Source organism: Phoxinus phoxinus (assembly GCF_949152265.1).
Source record: "Phoxinus phoxinus genome assembly, chromosome: 8".
In the NCBI taxonomy this organism is placed as follows: Eukaryota; Metazoa; Chordata; class Actinopteri; order Cypriniformes; family Leuciscidae; genus Phoxinus; species Phoxinus phoxinus.
Genome location: NC_136883.1, coordinates 4,638,455 through 4,651,917, shown reverse-complemented (window position 1 = coordinate 4,651,917; position 13,463 = coordinate 4,638,455). Strand labels below are relative to the sequence as shown.

Sequence of the window (13,463 nt, the reverse complement as noted above, 5' to 3'; positions counted from 1 at the left end):
GTTGGATTTACTGATCTTATGGTGAACTAAAATGTAATTTCTATTGATCTTTTATGCTATGTATTTAAATACATTTGCTATCAAATTATATATGTAGCTATTTGGTATATTAGAATAGAAACATAGTCATGAAAGTCTAATTTTATTCCATTAATATTATAATATTTGAAAGAACAGGTTTTTAAACATACTTTTAAGATTTGAAGTAGCGTACACTACAAGTGCACATTCGATACAATTAAGCACACTTCTTGTTTCCCTTTTTTTTAGAAGGATCAGTCACTTTACATGTGGTCCTCTGTTTTATCATACTTTATTATGGGGTAAATAGTAGGCTAGGCTACTTTATATTTAAGGTATAAGCAGATTCTAGTAGTTCGGAAGGCTATAGGCCTATTAATATATCAACATATCAAATAGCCTATGACTATGAACTGTAGAAGAACCAAAACATGATTTCTAACCCTTATTTGTAAAGCCATCCTCTCTAGTAGCCTATGTGTGGATGGTACAAAGGCGCAATTGACTTTGCTATCCTTAAACCACTAGATGGCACAAAAGTTCATAAAGCGAATCCATTTGAATCGAGCGTTTTACAGTCAAAATTTTCTGAAGAGACTCGATCACTTTATATAATAAACAGATTGAATTTAGACTTTTATTCACAAATAAACATTCATCAACGCATGTCAGTTGTGGTAAAAGGAAGCTCAAGCATGTTGATCTGTCTCGTGTTACGCAGCATGTTTGAGCTTCCACAAGAACCAATGGTTCATTCTCGTAGGTCAAGCAGGTTTTCTGTTTATGTTCGCTGATCAATGTTTAAATGTCAATAAAAGCCAATATTAAATCTTTTCATCATATAAAGTCAGTGGCGTAGCGTCTGGGCATGCAGGGTATGCACGTGCAAATGGGCCCGGGCCAATAGGGGGCCCGCGCGGCCGCCCATGGGGAACTTATAGGCTAATTGAAAAGGAGAAAATTCATAATAAATTTGTGGCCACAATAACAATATTTTTGTATGCATGTCATGTGTAGTATTTTTTTCTTAGTTATAAAGTCATTTTTCCATAATTTCTTGTGTGCGTTTGCGTTTATTATTTTTTGCACCCCGCGGCTGCCGTAGAACGGTGTCATTTTTTATATGACGCTACATCGCCGCGACAAATTAAAAAAAGAAAACACACAGTGTGAGACGTTACAGCTAGCTGATTAAATTATGGACAAATACAAACATAAAAGTGGGGCCTTAAAGAGAAAAGTGAGGATGGAGAAGTTAGTCGCAACACAAAAACTACCCAAAATAGACTGTTTTTTGTGCCGACCTTACGTTAGTGCGAATGACAACAATGTCGAAGATGAGAGAGAAGTTTCGTCAGCGAATATTAGCAGTTGCACGTCTTTGGATGAGAACAACAATGTAGTTGCTGACAGCTTACAGTGCCAAGTGTCAGGGAGCGAAGAAGCAGTCGCAGACGAGCCAAAAACTGGATATTCGGCGGGAAATATGTCAGCGGGTTACCCAACAGATAAAGGAAACTATCCAGACACACTACTAACGGATGGGCAAGTAAAGCATTTTATTGTGTCGCAAGGTTCATGCAAACCCCCCGGTCCCTTTCCTCGAGATCCATTGCAAGGAGATAGGTGCTTTTCGGCGAGTTTTTACTCCACCACAACAAAAGCTGGTATTCAGCTACCGAGATCTTGGCTGTGTTACTCCCCTAAGCTTGACGCTGCATAATGAGTGAGTAGTTTTATGTTTTTACATTTTGGGCCGCCGTGCCAAGATCAGTAGTTTATTATTGACATTGGCTGAGCCTTGTTTGTTTTAGACTTGTTTTTGTTCCGTTCTGGTTGTGAAAAAAATTTGTTGGGTAGAGTGCATTTTTTATGGTATTGTTTGTTATGGTATTTCTGGATACACTATAGTGAACGTCTATAAATGTCTCTTCGATGTACTGCGGGGTTAGGGGGGGCCCGTACAATTTATTTTGCATATGGGCCCGGGACTGACTTGCTACGCCACTGTATAAAGTGATCGTGATTCGTGTCTCTTCAGAATTTTTTTAACCGCTCAATTCATATAGGCCTATTGAGCAATCTCTTTATTAACTTTTTGAAGCGTCAAAGTGTCAGTTGCGTAGCTGTCTAATATCTATGGAGGGACATAAAGTTCTCCGATTTAATCAAAAATATGTTAATTTGTGTTCTGAAGGTGAACGAAAGTCTTCCAGGTTTGGAACAACATGAGGGAGAATAATTAATTATAGAATATAGGCCTATTAATTTTTCGCTGTGCGTCTGCGCCGCCTTAGCCCCGTTGTCGGCTACCCATACATAGCCTAGTAATTTACTAACCCATCCTTGATTAGACAGTATGAACAGTATAGGAACAAGACAACACAAAATTGTGCTAATCTAGTTATAACTTATGGTAGGCTATTAAAATGAACTAGAAGTGTGAAAAGTCCCAAAACCACTACATGTAATTGCTGATTATAAATAACCCATTTATTCTGAAAGGTAGTCAACAATTGGTCCAAAATACTAAGTCATAATTTAGTGAGCTATTTAGAAGTCATTTCACCTTTAAAAACGTCAGTTATAGGCGTGTGTTACACATGGGTGTTACATCAGAGATGGTTTGGTTACATTCATTCATTCACCGACAAGCCCCGCCCTTAACCTGGTCATTCTTTGCTATGATTGGTTAGCGCTAGTCATGAGCATTCAACGATTGGACAGATCAGAAGTCATTCATGTAGCCGTAGAAACAACAGCAAACAGAGATCAAATCAAGGGCGTGGCTTATCAGAATTCTAGTGCGGACAAAAAAACGCCCCTTTAGTTTTTTGAAAGAGGAGTTACTGCTACATGACAGCACTGACATAACATTCAAGATCAGGATTTCAGCCAGACATAGGCTACTGCTAGTGCCTGAGCGTGGGGTTGGACGGTAAGATCTCTGTTTTCAAGTGGAATCGACCAAGAGCCCTTCTACTCGCCGATATGTCTGATGCTATAAAAAATGTGGCAATATTCGGCTGCACGGGGATGACGGGGCTAGCGACCTTACCTATCGCAGTGACCGCAGGTAAACCCTTACACAATGACATCTGGGGCTCAGCTGATATTTTAAACTTCTCCTGTGCTTTACAATATTTCAGTGCAGCAGCTGTCTTTGTCCTAGCAAAGACGTTGTAAAACAGAAACTGTTGTCGAAAGCTGTAAAAGTGAATGAAAACAGCTTAACATTGTCTTTATGAGTTGTATATTAAAAAGTGTTGAACTTGCATTTTTTGTGGATTGGCATTTCGTTGTTAAAATTATATATTTGTTTTAGTTGTTTTGCTCCCAGGCTCCCAGCCTCCCACTTTATTGCATTGAGATCACGAGACTTTTGCGAAACTTCTTAGTCATGCATAATAACTAATCTGCTGAGTCATAAGAGTATGCATTTGAAAGATAAGCATAAGTTAGCCTACACCTTCTTGTCTGTTTTTATCTGGGCATTGCAGAGGTCTGAAAGCCTCCACTTCAGCTGTATTATTGTCATTTTTGTTAAGAGTAAATAACTATAGATGAAAATATAAAGATTTTCATAAATATGATACAAATTAGTGCCAACATAGTGGTCAATTTGTGTTTCTTTTAAAAAAAATTCAGTGAACTTTTTGAAAATTATGATGATCTCAACTTCATAAGAGCTGTTTTTAAAATAATTATTGATTGTTTTGTCCTTACTTAGCTTGATTCACAAAATTTGATTGATAGTTGGGAAATCTTATGGTCATCCTGACCAAACAGACATCTTGCATGATCTATTTTGCCGATTCTTCTCACGTCTTTGGTTATTTGCGGTTCCAGGTTACAGTGTGACTGTGCTGGTGAGAGACGCTGCGAGGCTTCCTTCAGACCACAAGGCCTCCAGAGTGGTAGTGGGAGATGTTCTGAACAAAGAAGATGTGAAGAAGACCCTGGAGGGTCAGGATGCAGTCATCGTCATTCTGGGGACAAGAAATGATCTCAGTGAGTTTACTTAACCTAAAAACAAATTCACTTAGTAATGTAGCTATTTTGTCCTTGGTTGTATACACACCATTACAATATATTAATGAATTTTACTCAAAATTTTAAGTAATGTCAGCTTGAAAACCCTATTTTATTTACGTAATTTGATGTAATTTAGGGTGTGTTCACACTTGTAGTTCGGTTCCCTTGGTTCGTTTGGTCCAGAACAAAAAAAAAAGGAGAGTCCTGGTCCGCTTAGCATTCTCATTGCCATTTTAACACCGAACCTACAGGCATAGGGTTATGTTAACAACCTGATAGGTCGATTTTTATTACGTACTGTATATTTTGCAACATCTTACCGAACATCCAAAACAATGCTGTGTGCTGGGCTAAATGCGCTCGTTGTATGTGCGTAGCTACATATTATGGTATTTTGACCAGCTGAGAACTCGTGAAGAGCGTAAAAAATGTGTAAAGGAGTCAAAACAGCGACAGGAATCCCTCCGTCACACACAAACTAGGATCTGACGCGGTTCTGATGCCTGTACTGAACTGGAATGGGCAACATCATCGTGACTATGATGAGAAAAAACAGGTGTGCTTGAGCATTTTGTCCTTTTTAGGGTCGCATCTTGTGACGTCATGTCCCGTGTTGCGTTCATATATCATTCGAACCGCACCAGAGTATGTTTGGAAGGGGACCGAGACCCATCTTTTCAGGAGTCTCGGTCCACTTGTTTGGTGCACCAGGGTTCAGATGGCAGCGCTCACACATGTTCAAATGAAACGCACTAACAAAGCAATCACAACAGGGTTCGTTTGAATCGAATTAAAACATGTCAAGTGTGAACAAACCCTTTAGAGTAAAAAAGTAGGACGGACTTGATTTTATCCATTGCGTTTACCGGTGAACTACTTGCACATTATTAACTTGTTCTATTACATTTTGTTTGCTGGTCCCACAACCATGATGTCTGAGGGAACACGGAACATTCTGGAGGTCATGAAAGCTCGTGGAATCCGCAAAGTTGTTGCATGCATGTCAGGTATCAATGTCTGAGGTGTTTCGATCCATATTTCTCCTTCATTCGTGTGCAAGTGCATACTTGCATATGAAGAATTTGTCATCGCTCTCTCTCTTTTCACAGCGTTCCTCCTGTGGGATCGTGCCAGAGTTCCTCCTCGTCTGGTGCCGGTCACTGAAGATCATGACAGAATGTACACTGTCCTGAAGCAGTCAGGACTGGACTATATAGCAGTCATGCCTCCACATATTGCTGGTAATTAGCATTAAGCGTCCTACATCTACCCCGAAGTGATAAAATTCAGTCTAAAAATGTTTAAGGGCAGACAAGTAGCATGCATTGTTTTAGTTTGGCAGGGTCGCTGCTTAGCTTAGCATAATGAATGGAATCCTATGTTGCCAGCTAGCATGTCCTGAGTAAAAGTGATAAAAAATAAATATAAAAACTCACCTAATTACTTCTTGTGGCCTGTGTACTAGCTAGCGGCGACCCTGCCAAACTAAAACAATTCATGCACTGAGACAAAAATGCATTTGCCCACCTATCTAAATGTAGGAAAGACGGTGAATAAGCCCTATTTCAAAAAACGGTGGAGTGTTCCTTTAAGGCTTGGTTTGTAGGGAATTACAAACCTGCGCACATATATTCAAATGTGCATACAGTAACTATAGAATTAATTCTTAATGCGCACGTGAGCGCCATCAGCGTTTCTCACAGGTTCGCGTTTAAAGTCTGTGTAGAGAGAACGGTGTCGTCTTAGCGGCCTCTAATTTAATAACTAATGATCCTTGCGACGGAAGTGAATCAATCAAAACTAACTTTAGCTGGAAAATATCTTTATTCAAGAACCGCTATAAAGACAAAACAATCTGTTATCTTAAATTATACGTTTATCACTGTAAAGCCGCTTTGAAACAATCTACATTGTATCAACTGAGAAGTTTTTCCTTTGCGTTTTCCACGTTCAGACGACACCATTGTCAAAACAATCCCCATTCACACGAATCCGCGAAAACGACTAAAATGCCTGTATTCTGCTGCCAGGCCATTAGATGGCGATGAAACACTATAGACTGAACACGTAATACGCATGTGCATGACGTCATTGTCTTCAGAGATTCATGTTTTTGTTGTTTACACGGAGATCGGTTTCAAAAACTTGCACTTTGAAACCCGTTTTCTGGCACCCAAAACGCCGTTGTCATGTAAACGAACGGCCAAAACGCATTAAAAGTTGTACGTTTTTAGTTGAAAACGGTGTTATGTAAACAGCCCCTAAATCTGCTTCTGGATTTATGTATATTTGTGCAGCAGCAGCATATCTTACATGCTCACAGCAGTGTGTCTGTGTATCTGTTAGCAGTATCAAGTCCAAAATTGCTACTTCTAATACAGCAGATCTAGTCCGCCAAGACCAAACACATTACCATTGCCTACCACCAACTATTCTGAGAGTTGTCATGATTGAATTGTGTTTAGAAATGCTGTTTTGATTAGCCTAGTTATATTTTGCTGCCAGGACCTTCAACACCAACAGTTGATCAAGAAATTCTTTATTTTAATTCATTTAAAGCTGCAGTCGGCAGGTCTGGCAGATTGAGTGTATTTAGCCAAAGTTTTGAATGTTTACAACTCTCATGCCCCTCCCCCACTACCACCGAGCACCCTCCCGTCGAGTTTGTGCTTGTCAGTGCGTGTGCACCAGATTTTCTGTGAACGCGCGCCCGTCTCTTCAGCATCGATCAACACCATGGAGTACTTACCATGTTTTCTTTTCCTTGGTTGTTTTGGACCTCCTAGCTCTGGTTGTTAACCGAGGAATTGAAAGCTTGTTAGTAGATTTTCTCTCCACCATCACGCTTCGCACAATCCAACACACCTGCGAACTTCAGGCGTGTGCATGTGATATTGTAACGTGCGCGAGGGGGATCTGTGGCGTGTGCACGAACTGTGATTGACAGTCAGATCTCACACACCTCTGTGCTGACTGGACCAGAAGAACCGGGAGCGGTGGATTTTTGCAAAACAAATAACAGGCTCCAGGTGGAGGTAGAAGCGCGTGTTTTTTCTAAAACTGGCTGATTTATGTTGTTCTGTCGGAGCATAGCTTCGGTTTCAGTGAATATGATCAAAAAATCTTGCCGACGGCAGCTTTAATTAATTAATTTTTGTTGTCTTTCCAGATGACAAGCCTCTGACAGAAAAATACACCGCGACTGAGAACATGTTAAAAGGAAGAGTCATCTCCAAACATGACCTGGGCCATTTCTTTGTCAAGTGCCTTTCCACTTCTGAATGGGATGGAAAGACAGTCGGAGTTAATGGAGAATATAGTTAATCTACTCAGAGCTTTGTTTAAGTGCACTCAGTAATTGTAGTGTATTTTGCACTGTCCAAAATGACTTTATTTTTGAGAGGCTGTTTACTGCGGAGACTAAATGTGGAACTTGACATCCAGCTCCCCCTCTCTGGGTGTAATGGGTGGAGCTTGAAAGTCCAGCCACACCCCAACCCTACTAACCCTTTACCTAAACAAAACTAAGTCAAGCTCCACCCATTATGTCCAGAGAGGGGGAGCTGGACATCATTTGTCTCTGCAGTGAGCAACATATGTTATTTTTTGCAGCCGAAGTAACAGGTTACTGATTTCTCTTGTAGACATGCTTTATTCATAGTCAGCCGTGATTAATTCTGATAGTGTCGAGTAACAGAGAAAGTTTTTTTTTTAATCTGATTTTTTTTTAGCATATGAACACAATGTAGCTACTTTTAGTTAATCATTGTTTAAAAAAATATTTAAATGTTATTTTGTACTTACCAAAAAACAGATGTTTGGATGGAAAAAATCTTCTGTTTTTGTTTTGCCTTAAAACATTTAATTAAAATCCAGATGATGTAATTTGCCTAATAATGTAGATTTTTTTTATTTTCTGTTTTTAAAATAAAGATGTTCGTGCTTGTTTTCTTTGTACTCATGTGTATTATTATGTGGCGAAAAAAAAGGATTTTGTATCAGCTTTGAGTAACATTTGGGTGTCTGTACCTTTAAGAACTAGTAAGTCCTTTACACAACTACATTACCCAGCATTCCTGACTCGCGCGTGACGTCAGAACTGATTGAATCACTGGCGGGACAAAAAAATTTCCAGCAGAGCAAACGACTCCGACTCTTCTGCGGCGTTATACAATTAATAGGGGTCAAATTACTGTATAAACTTACAATAGTTACATCGAGTTTGGAGTTGGTTTACATACTTTACAGGTGAGTAAAACATGTGATACAGACAGTAATAGTGGATAGTTAACGTTACCATGCTAAGCTAGCGCACTGATTTCTGCTTAGCTACACAAACTTCTGGAAACGGGCAGATGTTACGCTAGTGATTATTCCTAGTTTATTTTTCTAACGAATTAAGTTACTGTTTTATACAATTCAGGATTTTAAAACTATTATTGGGTTATCGCTAAATATACAGGCATATGTCGTCTTCGAAATAAGTTAACGTTACAGTTCGAAAGAAGTCTAGCCTAATTAAATTAAACCTGATAACGTTACGTTACATTTCTTTCTTTTTCTTTTTTTCTTTCTTTTTTTTAAAAACATTATAAATTCTGTCCTATGCTTATGTTTCATCAGTTGGAAGTTTAGGAGGTCATTGTATTAAATATTATAGGTCAAAATGACCCCCCACCCACATATTTTTTTCTCAAAATCTCATCTCAACTTTTTATTATTGTAATTTTATCTGAATTTGAAACATTCGTGTGATTTAGTCAGTCACAACAGTTTTGAGGTTAATTGATCTAATTTTGAGCCTGTGGACAATGATGATCTGTGACATTATGTTGAATATAGGATTTAGTCACATTGATTTATTTAGATTTGTGGATTTCATTATTTTTTCTCAATTGTAAAGATAATTGCCACAGAAGGCTACAAGTGACATGTTGTTAATACTGTTATGTTATTATATTTTAATGTATTACTTATTGTAATTCATGGGGTTGTTATAAAAAATGTGCAAACTTTCATACATCATTGTTATTCATTAAAACCTAGCCATTAGAATTCGTTATATATATTATATTATTTTATTAATTAAAATATGGGCAATTAAATATTTATATATTCATATACCTGTAAGTAAGTTATAGAACAAAAATCACCTTTTAGATTTTCAATTAAATTGCTAAAACTCATTTTTAAATAGAATAGTTAATTCAGTATTTTATGTCAATGATATCAAAAGTAATGAATACTGTAAGTGGGCCTCAGCTTCTCCCCAGTGTTATTTTTAATATAATTTATATACTATTATAGTTTTTCTTAATATTTTTTAAATCCGTTTTAATTTTTAAAATTTTGATTTAGTTTTAGCTTGAATGTTTTTTGTAATCCTGTTGTGTTTTTGTCATTTTTAATAGTTTTTTTATTAGTTCTATTTCAGTTTTAGTTATTCATTCAGAACATCTAGTTACCGGTAAACTAAATTAAAGAGAAGTGTTGCTCTGGGCATAAAAATTTGTAACTTTTATATATTTTGTTTTCAGTTAATTTTTGACGTTTTAGTTATAATAACCCTGCTAAAATAGAAAAAAGTTTTTTTGTATTTCTCTTTATAACACATTAGCTGATTAATCATCATCATCCAACCTGCACATGCTAAACCTGTGTCTAAATATGTTACAGAAACGCACGTTGTTCTTAAGCAGGGCATTTTACTCTACTGTATACGAAGTGTCTATTTTTTTATTGATGTAGGAGCAGTTCCCGAAAACATTTCCTCATAAGAGCGGTCTTATATTTGCACTATAAACTCAAACTCGCTGTTGTTTTGCAGAGTGTGAAATGGTGGCCAAAGGACAGAAGCGTAAGCTCCTGGAGGGCAGAGGAGGAGCGTGGGAGAGCCAGCTGCAGTCTGTGCTGGACATCTCCATGGAGAAGTTCCACCGGGACCAGGCCCTCGTGGAGCCCAGCTTATTGCGCTCGGTTCTGATCAGCAACACACTGCGGCAGGTTCAGTCCGAGGTCCGGGCGCAGGTAGAGTCTCTGTCCTCTGTAAAAATGCCCAGTAAACCACAAACTCACTCCGGGTTGGAGCCCGATTTTCCCAGTGGGTCCCCTTCTTCGACAGAGCATAACGCACCTCTGTTCTCGCTGAATGATGAAAATAGTAATACGGAGGAGGATGTCATGGCTTGGACTTCAGAGGAGGATTTCTCTTTATCTTCGGCCATCTCTGTTATTCTCAAAGATCTAGATACAGTCATAGACGCCGGTCAAGGGCCTCCTCGGGCGCCGCTCGGCTCTGTAGAGAATCTCACAGGAGACGCCAGGCACACACAGTATCCTCCGTCGAGTTCGAGGACCGAACGAGCGTCCAACGTGGTCCCGTCCGTCAAATCAGAGGCGGCGTGTCTAGGTTGTCCTCAGGATGTAGTTTTAGAAAAACTTCTCCTGGACATTGACACGTCTGTGTTCGAACCGGAGGTGAATCTTCTGCAAGGCTTCTCCGTCACGGCCGACGATCTGGTGAAGTATCTACCATCCCTGTCCAAATCTCCATCAGCGTCCTCTTCCTCGTCTTCTTCGTCTCATGGTCAGGCCACATGGGAGATCCAGGAGATCGAGCATGTTATGGACATCCTAATGCGAACGTACCCGCAAAGCTGATCATGATATCACGTTTCTGATGTTGAAGTAATAGCTGGAGTTATTTGATAAAAGCAGTTTTTAGAGGTGTACTGAAGACATTGGGATTGAATAAGACTGTTCTCCACCGGATTATGATTCGCTACCTCATGTTTGCCAGCTTGTCGTGCAAAGTAGTTGATCTCAACGTCAGCTGATGGTTAATAGCAGTCATTAGTCCTTTTGATGAAATATAGATATGCATATCTCTAGTTCTGTTGCGAAAAAATGAAAAGATTCATTCCGGAACGTGTCAATTAACAAAGAGCAGAAAAGGTCCAGATGACTTTTAAACCGTTGTTTTGAAGTCCTCACAAATGTCTCTCTATATATATATATTTGTTACTTTTAGAAATATTGTTCTCGAAGAGATGCACTTTCCATTAAGTCAAATCCCTAAATTTTAGAACGGATGCCGTTCTGTCCTGAAGATTGGATTTAGATGGACTAAGGTCATTAAAATATGAGATTGTGTATATTTTTTACTTTAAAGATATTATAATATGCAGTAATTGTCTTATATGAGCATTATGAATATACTGGTGCTGTTTCAGCAACAAAACATGTAGTTGCCTATGCAAAATATTTACTATTGTCAGTATGAAATTATAATGTGAATGTTATCTCTCTTTGTATTCTATTGTTATACGTCAAATAAAGTGGTACTTGGTGACATCAGGTGGCTAAAAGAGGAAATATATTTATGAAAGTGAATCAATGCCCTTTTGAACCAAATGCCATGCAGATGACTTAATATTTTAATGAGAATAATGATTTCATGTATGAAAGGCGATTAGACAAACTTGCTTAAGAAGTTACAAAGCAAGACATCCATACCATTTTTAAGCCGTAAGTCTACAGGAAAATGATTAGCCTTTAGAGTCTATATGAAATATATTAGTGGTTGAAAAATTATACATTTAAAAACGATCTTGAAAATACATTTTGATAAAGAAAAACAATATTGCTTTATTGCGTATATCACTATTAGATTTGCTATTATTTGGCTGCGTCTCATTTCTCTGTCTTACCCCTCCCCCTCGCTTTTAGTCTTAAGCAAAAACATGTACACGTGTGACAGGAAGGAAGCTTGTTTATTCTGTTTATAGGAGAGATAAGGTTTTTTTTTTTAGATTGAGTAAACGTATCTACCAACTGTCATGTTTATTACAGCTGCTTTCGAAACATACAGGCGTTGGAAAATAAAAAACTCAAACTCATGGTTTCAGACCACAGTCATTTATTAGTACGGTGTAGATGACGGGCCTCCTTTTGCAGCCAATACAGAATCAGTTTGTGTTGGGAATGACCGATTTAAGTCCTCCACAGTGGCTAGAAGGACTGTGAGCCGTTCCTCTTCCAGAACAGTGGCCAGGTCACTCACTATATGACACTGGTGGAGGAAAACACTTCCTGACACACTCCTCCAAAATATCCCAAAGTGGCTCGATGATAGTCAGATCTGGGAGATGTGCAACTTCACTTTCATGTTCATTAAACCATTCAGTCACAAGTCATGCGGTGTTATTGGTGCGTTATCCCTTCAGGGTATAATGTTTGAACCATTAGGTGTACAGCACATGGTCCTCCAGAATGGTTTGTTAGTCCGTGCCAGTGACGCGTCCATCAAGCACAGTAGAGAATACCATAATTGTGCAGCTCAAACCATCTCTGATCACCCTGTGCTTCACTCTGGGCACGCAACAGAGTTTTGTTGTACGGTAGTTGTTGTGTACAATACAGGATTTTCATAAAAAAACACACACACACCCTCCCTACCCCAACAAGAGAGATATAAAGGGATATTCACACCCATTTAAAAAAAAAAAAGAAAGAAAATATTACAAGGGCAGTCCCCATATTCACACACACAGTCTTAAACCTTACATTTTAGAGTTACGGCACACACAGAGATGAAAAGGGTATGTATGGACTTATCTAACATGTGCACATTCATACACACATATACACACAGCCTATACCTACATACAGCTACACGTATAGTACCTGTAGGCTACATACTGTACACAAATATATAGTAGATATATACAGTGAACACACACCCATGCTAAAGTTGCCTAAAAAGAGGAATAAAAAATAATCTTTTGGAAATTGATTTTAATGCCTTAATTAAAAAAACGAGGAAAACTCCAACCTTTAAGGACACCAATTTTCTTTGTGAATGAATAATGTATCGTAAGTAAATAAATGTCCCTAAATTTTTCTTTTTAAAGGCCAGTTATTTCATGGATCCAGGAGACTATGATCCAGATAAAGTTCCCTTGGCCTCTGGAATTAATACAGCCGCACCTCATCACACACCCTTCACCACACCGAGAGATCGGCATGGGTTTATTTCAGTTCGCCTAATAGCTGGTTTGATTTGCATTGAGAGATGATCTTATGGAAAGTACACCATGCCAATGCATGGGTGTGTTTACTTATTCTAGGCACTGTTTATATATCTAAGATACATGTATATATAAGAGGGGGAAAAAAGGAAACCCATGACCACATTATTAGAATTAAAGATTGTCCACGCTGTCCCAGATCTTTTTTAAGACCCAGAGTTTTTAAGTTTCTTTGGGGTTTCTCCACACCGTGCCCAAAAGACAGTGAAGGTGGACTCACCTGAGAGCAATACATTTTTCACATTGTCCACAGCCCAAGATTAGCACTGTTGGCACCAATGACACCAACTGTTGGCATTGGGACGAGTGACCAATTGT

At 38.6% G+C, this 13,463-nt stretch overlaps 2 protein-coding genes across 2 annotated transcripts; both read left to right on the top strand.

Annotated features, from left to right (window-relative positions):
• Nucleotides 1–2,824: 2,824 nt before the first annotated feature.
• Nucleotides 2,825–8,005, top strand: blvrb (biliverdin reductase B). The gene is made up of 5 exons (XM_079620601.1): nt 2,825–3,097; nt 3,871–4,032; nt 4,974–5,063; nt 5,166–5,297; nt 7,226–8,005. The coding sequence occupies exons 1-5, from the start codon at nt 3,013–3,015 to the stop codon at nt 7,378–7,380; spliced, it is 624 nt and encodes a 207-aa protein (XP_079476727.1). The 5' UTR covers nt 2,825–3,012; the 3' UTR covers nt 7,381–8,005.
• A 129-nt stretch (nt 8,006–8,134) lies between these two features.
• Nucleotides 8,135–11,933, top strand: sertad3 (SERTA domain containing 3). The gene is made up of 2 exons (XM_079620600.1): nt 8,135–8,304; nt 9,884–11,933. Exon 2 carries the CDS (start codon nt 9,892–9,894, stop codon nt 10,714–10,716), a length of 825 nt encoding a protein of 274 aa, XP_079476726.1. The 5' UTR covers nt 8,135–8,304; nt 9,884–9,891; the 3' UTR covers nt 10,717–11,933.
• Nucleotides 11,934–13,463: the final 1,530 nt, after the last annotated feature.

Coding starts and splice junctions, on each gene's coding strand:
- sertad3 (XM_079620600.1), top strand. CDS start 9,892: ATGGTGGCCAAAGGACAGAAGCGTAAGCTCCTGGAGGGCAGAGGAGGA.
- blvrb (XM_079620601.1), top strand. CDS start 3,013: ATGTCTGATGCTATAAAAAATGTGGCAATATTCGGCTGCACGGGGATG. Junction 3,098..3,870: donor ACCTATCGCAGTGACCGCAG/GTAAACCCTTAC, acceptor TTGCGGTTCCAG/GTTACAGTGTGACTGTGCTG. Junction 5,298..7,225: donor CATGCCTCCACATATTGCTG/GTAATTAGCATT, acceptor TTGTCTTTCCAG/ATGACAAGCCTCTGACAGAA.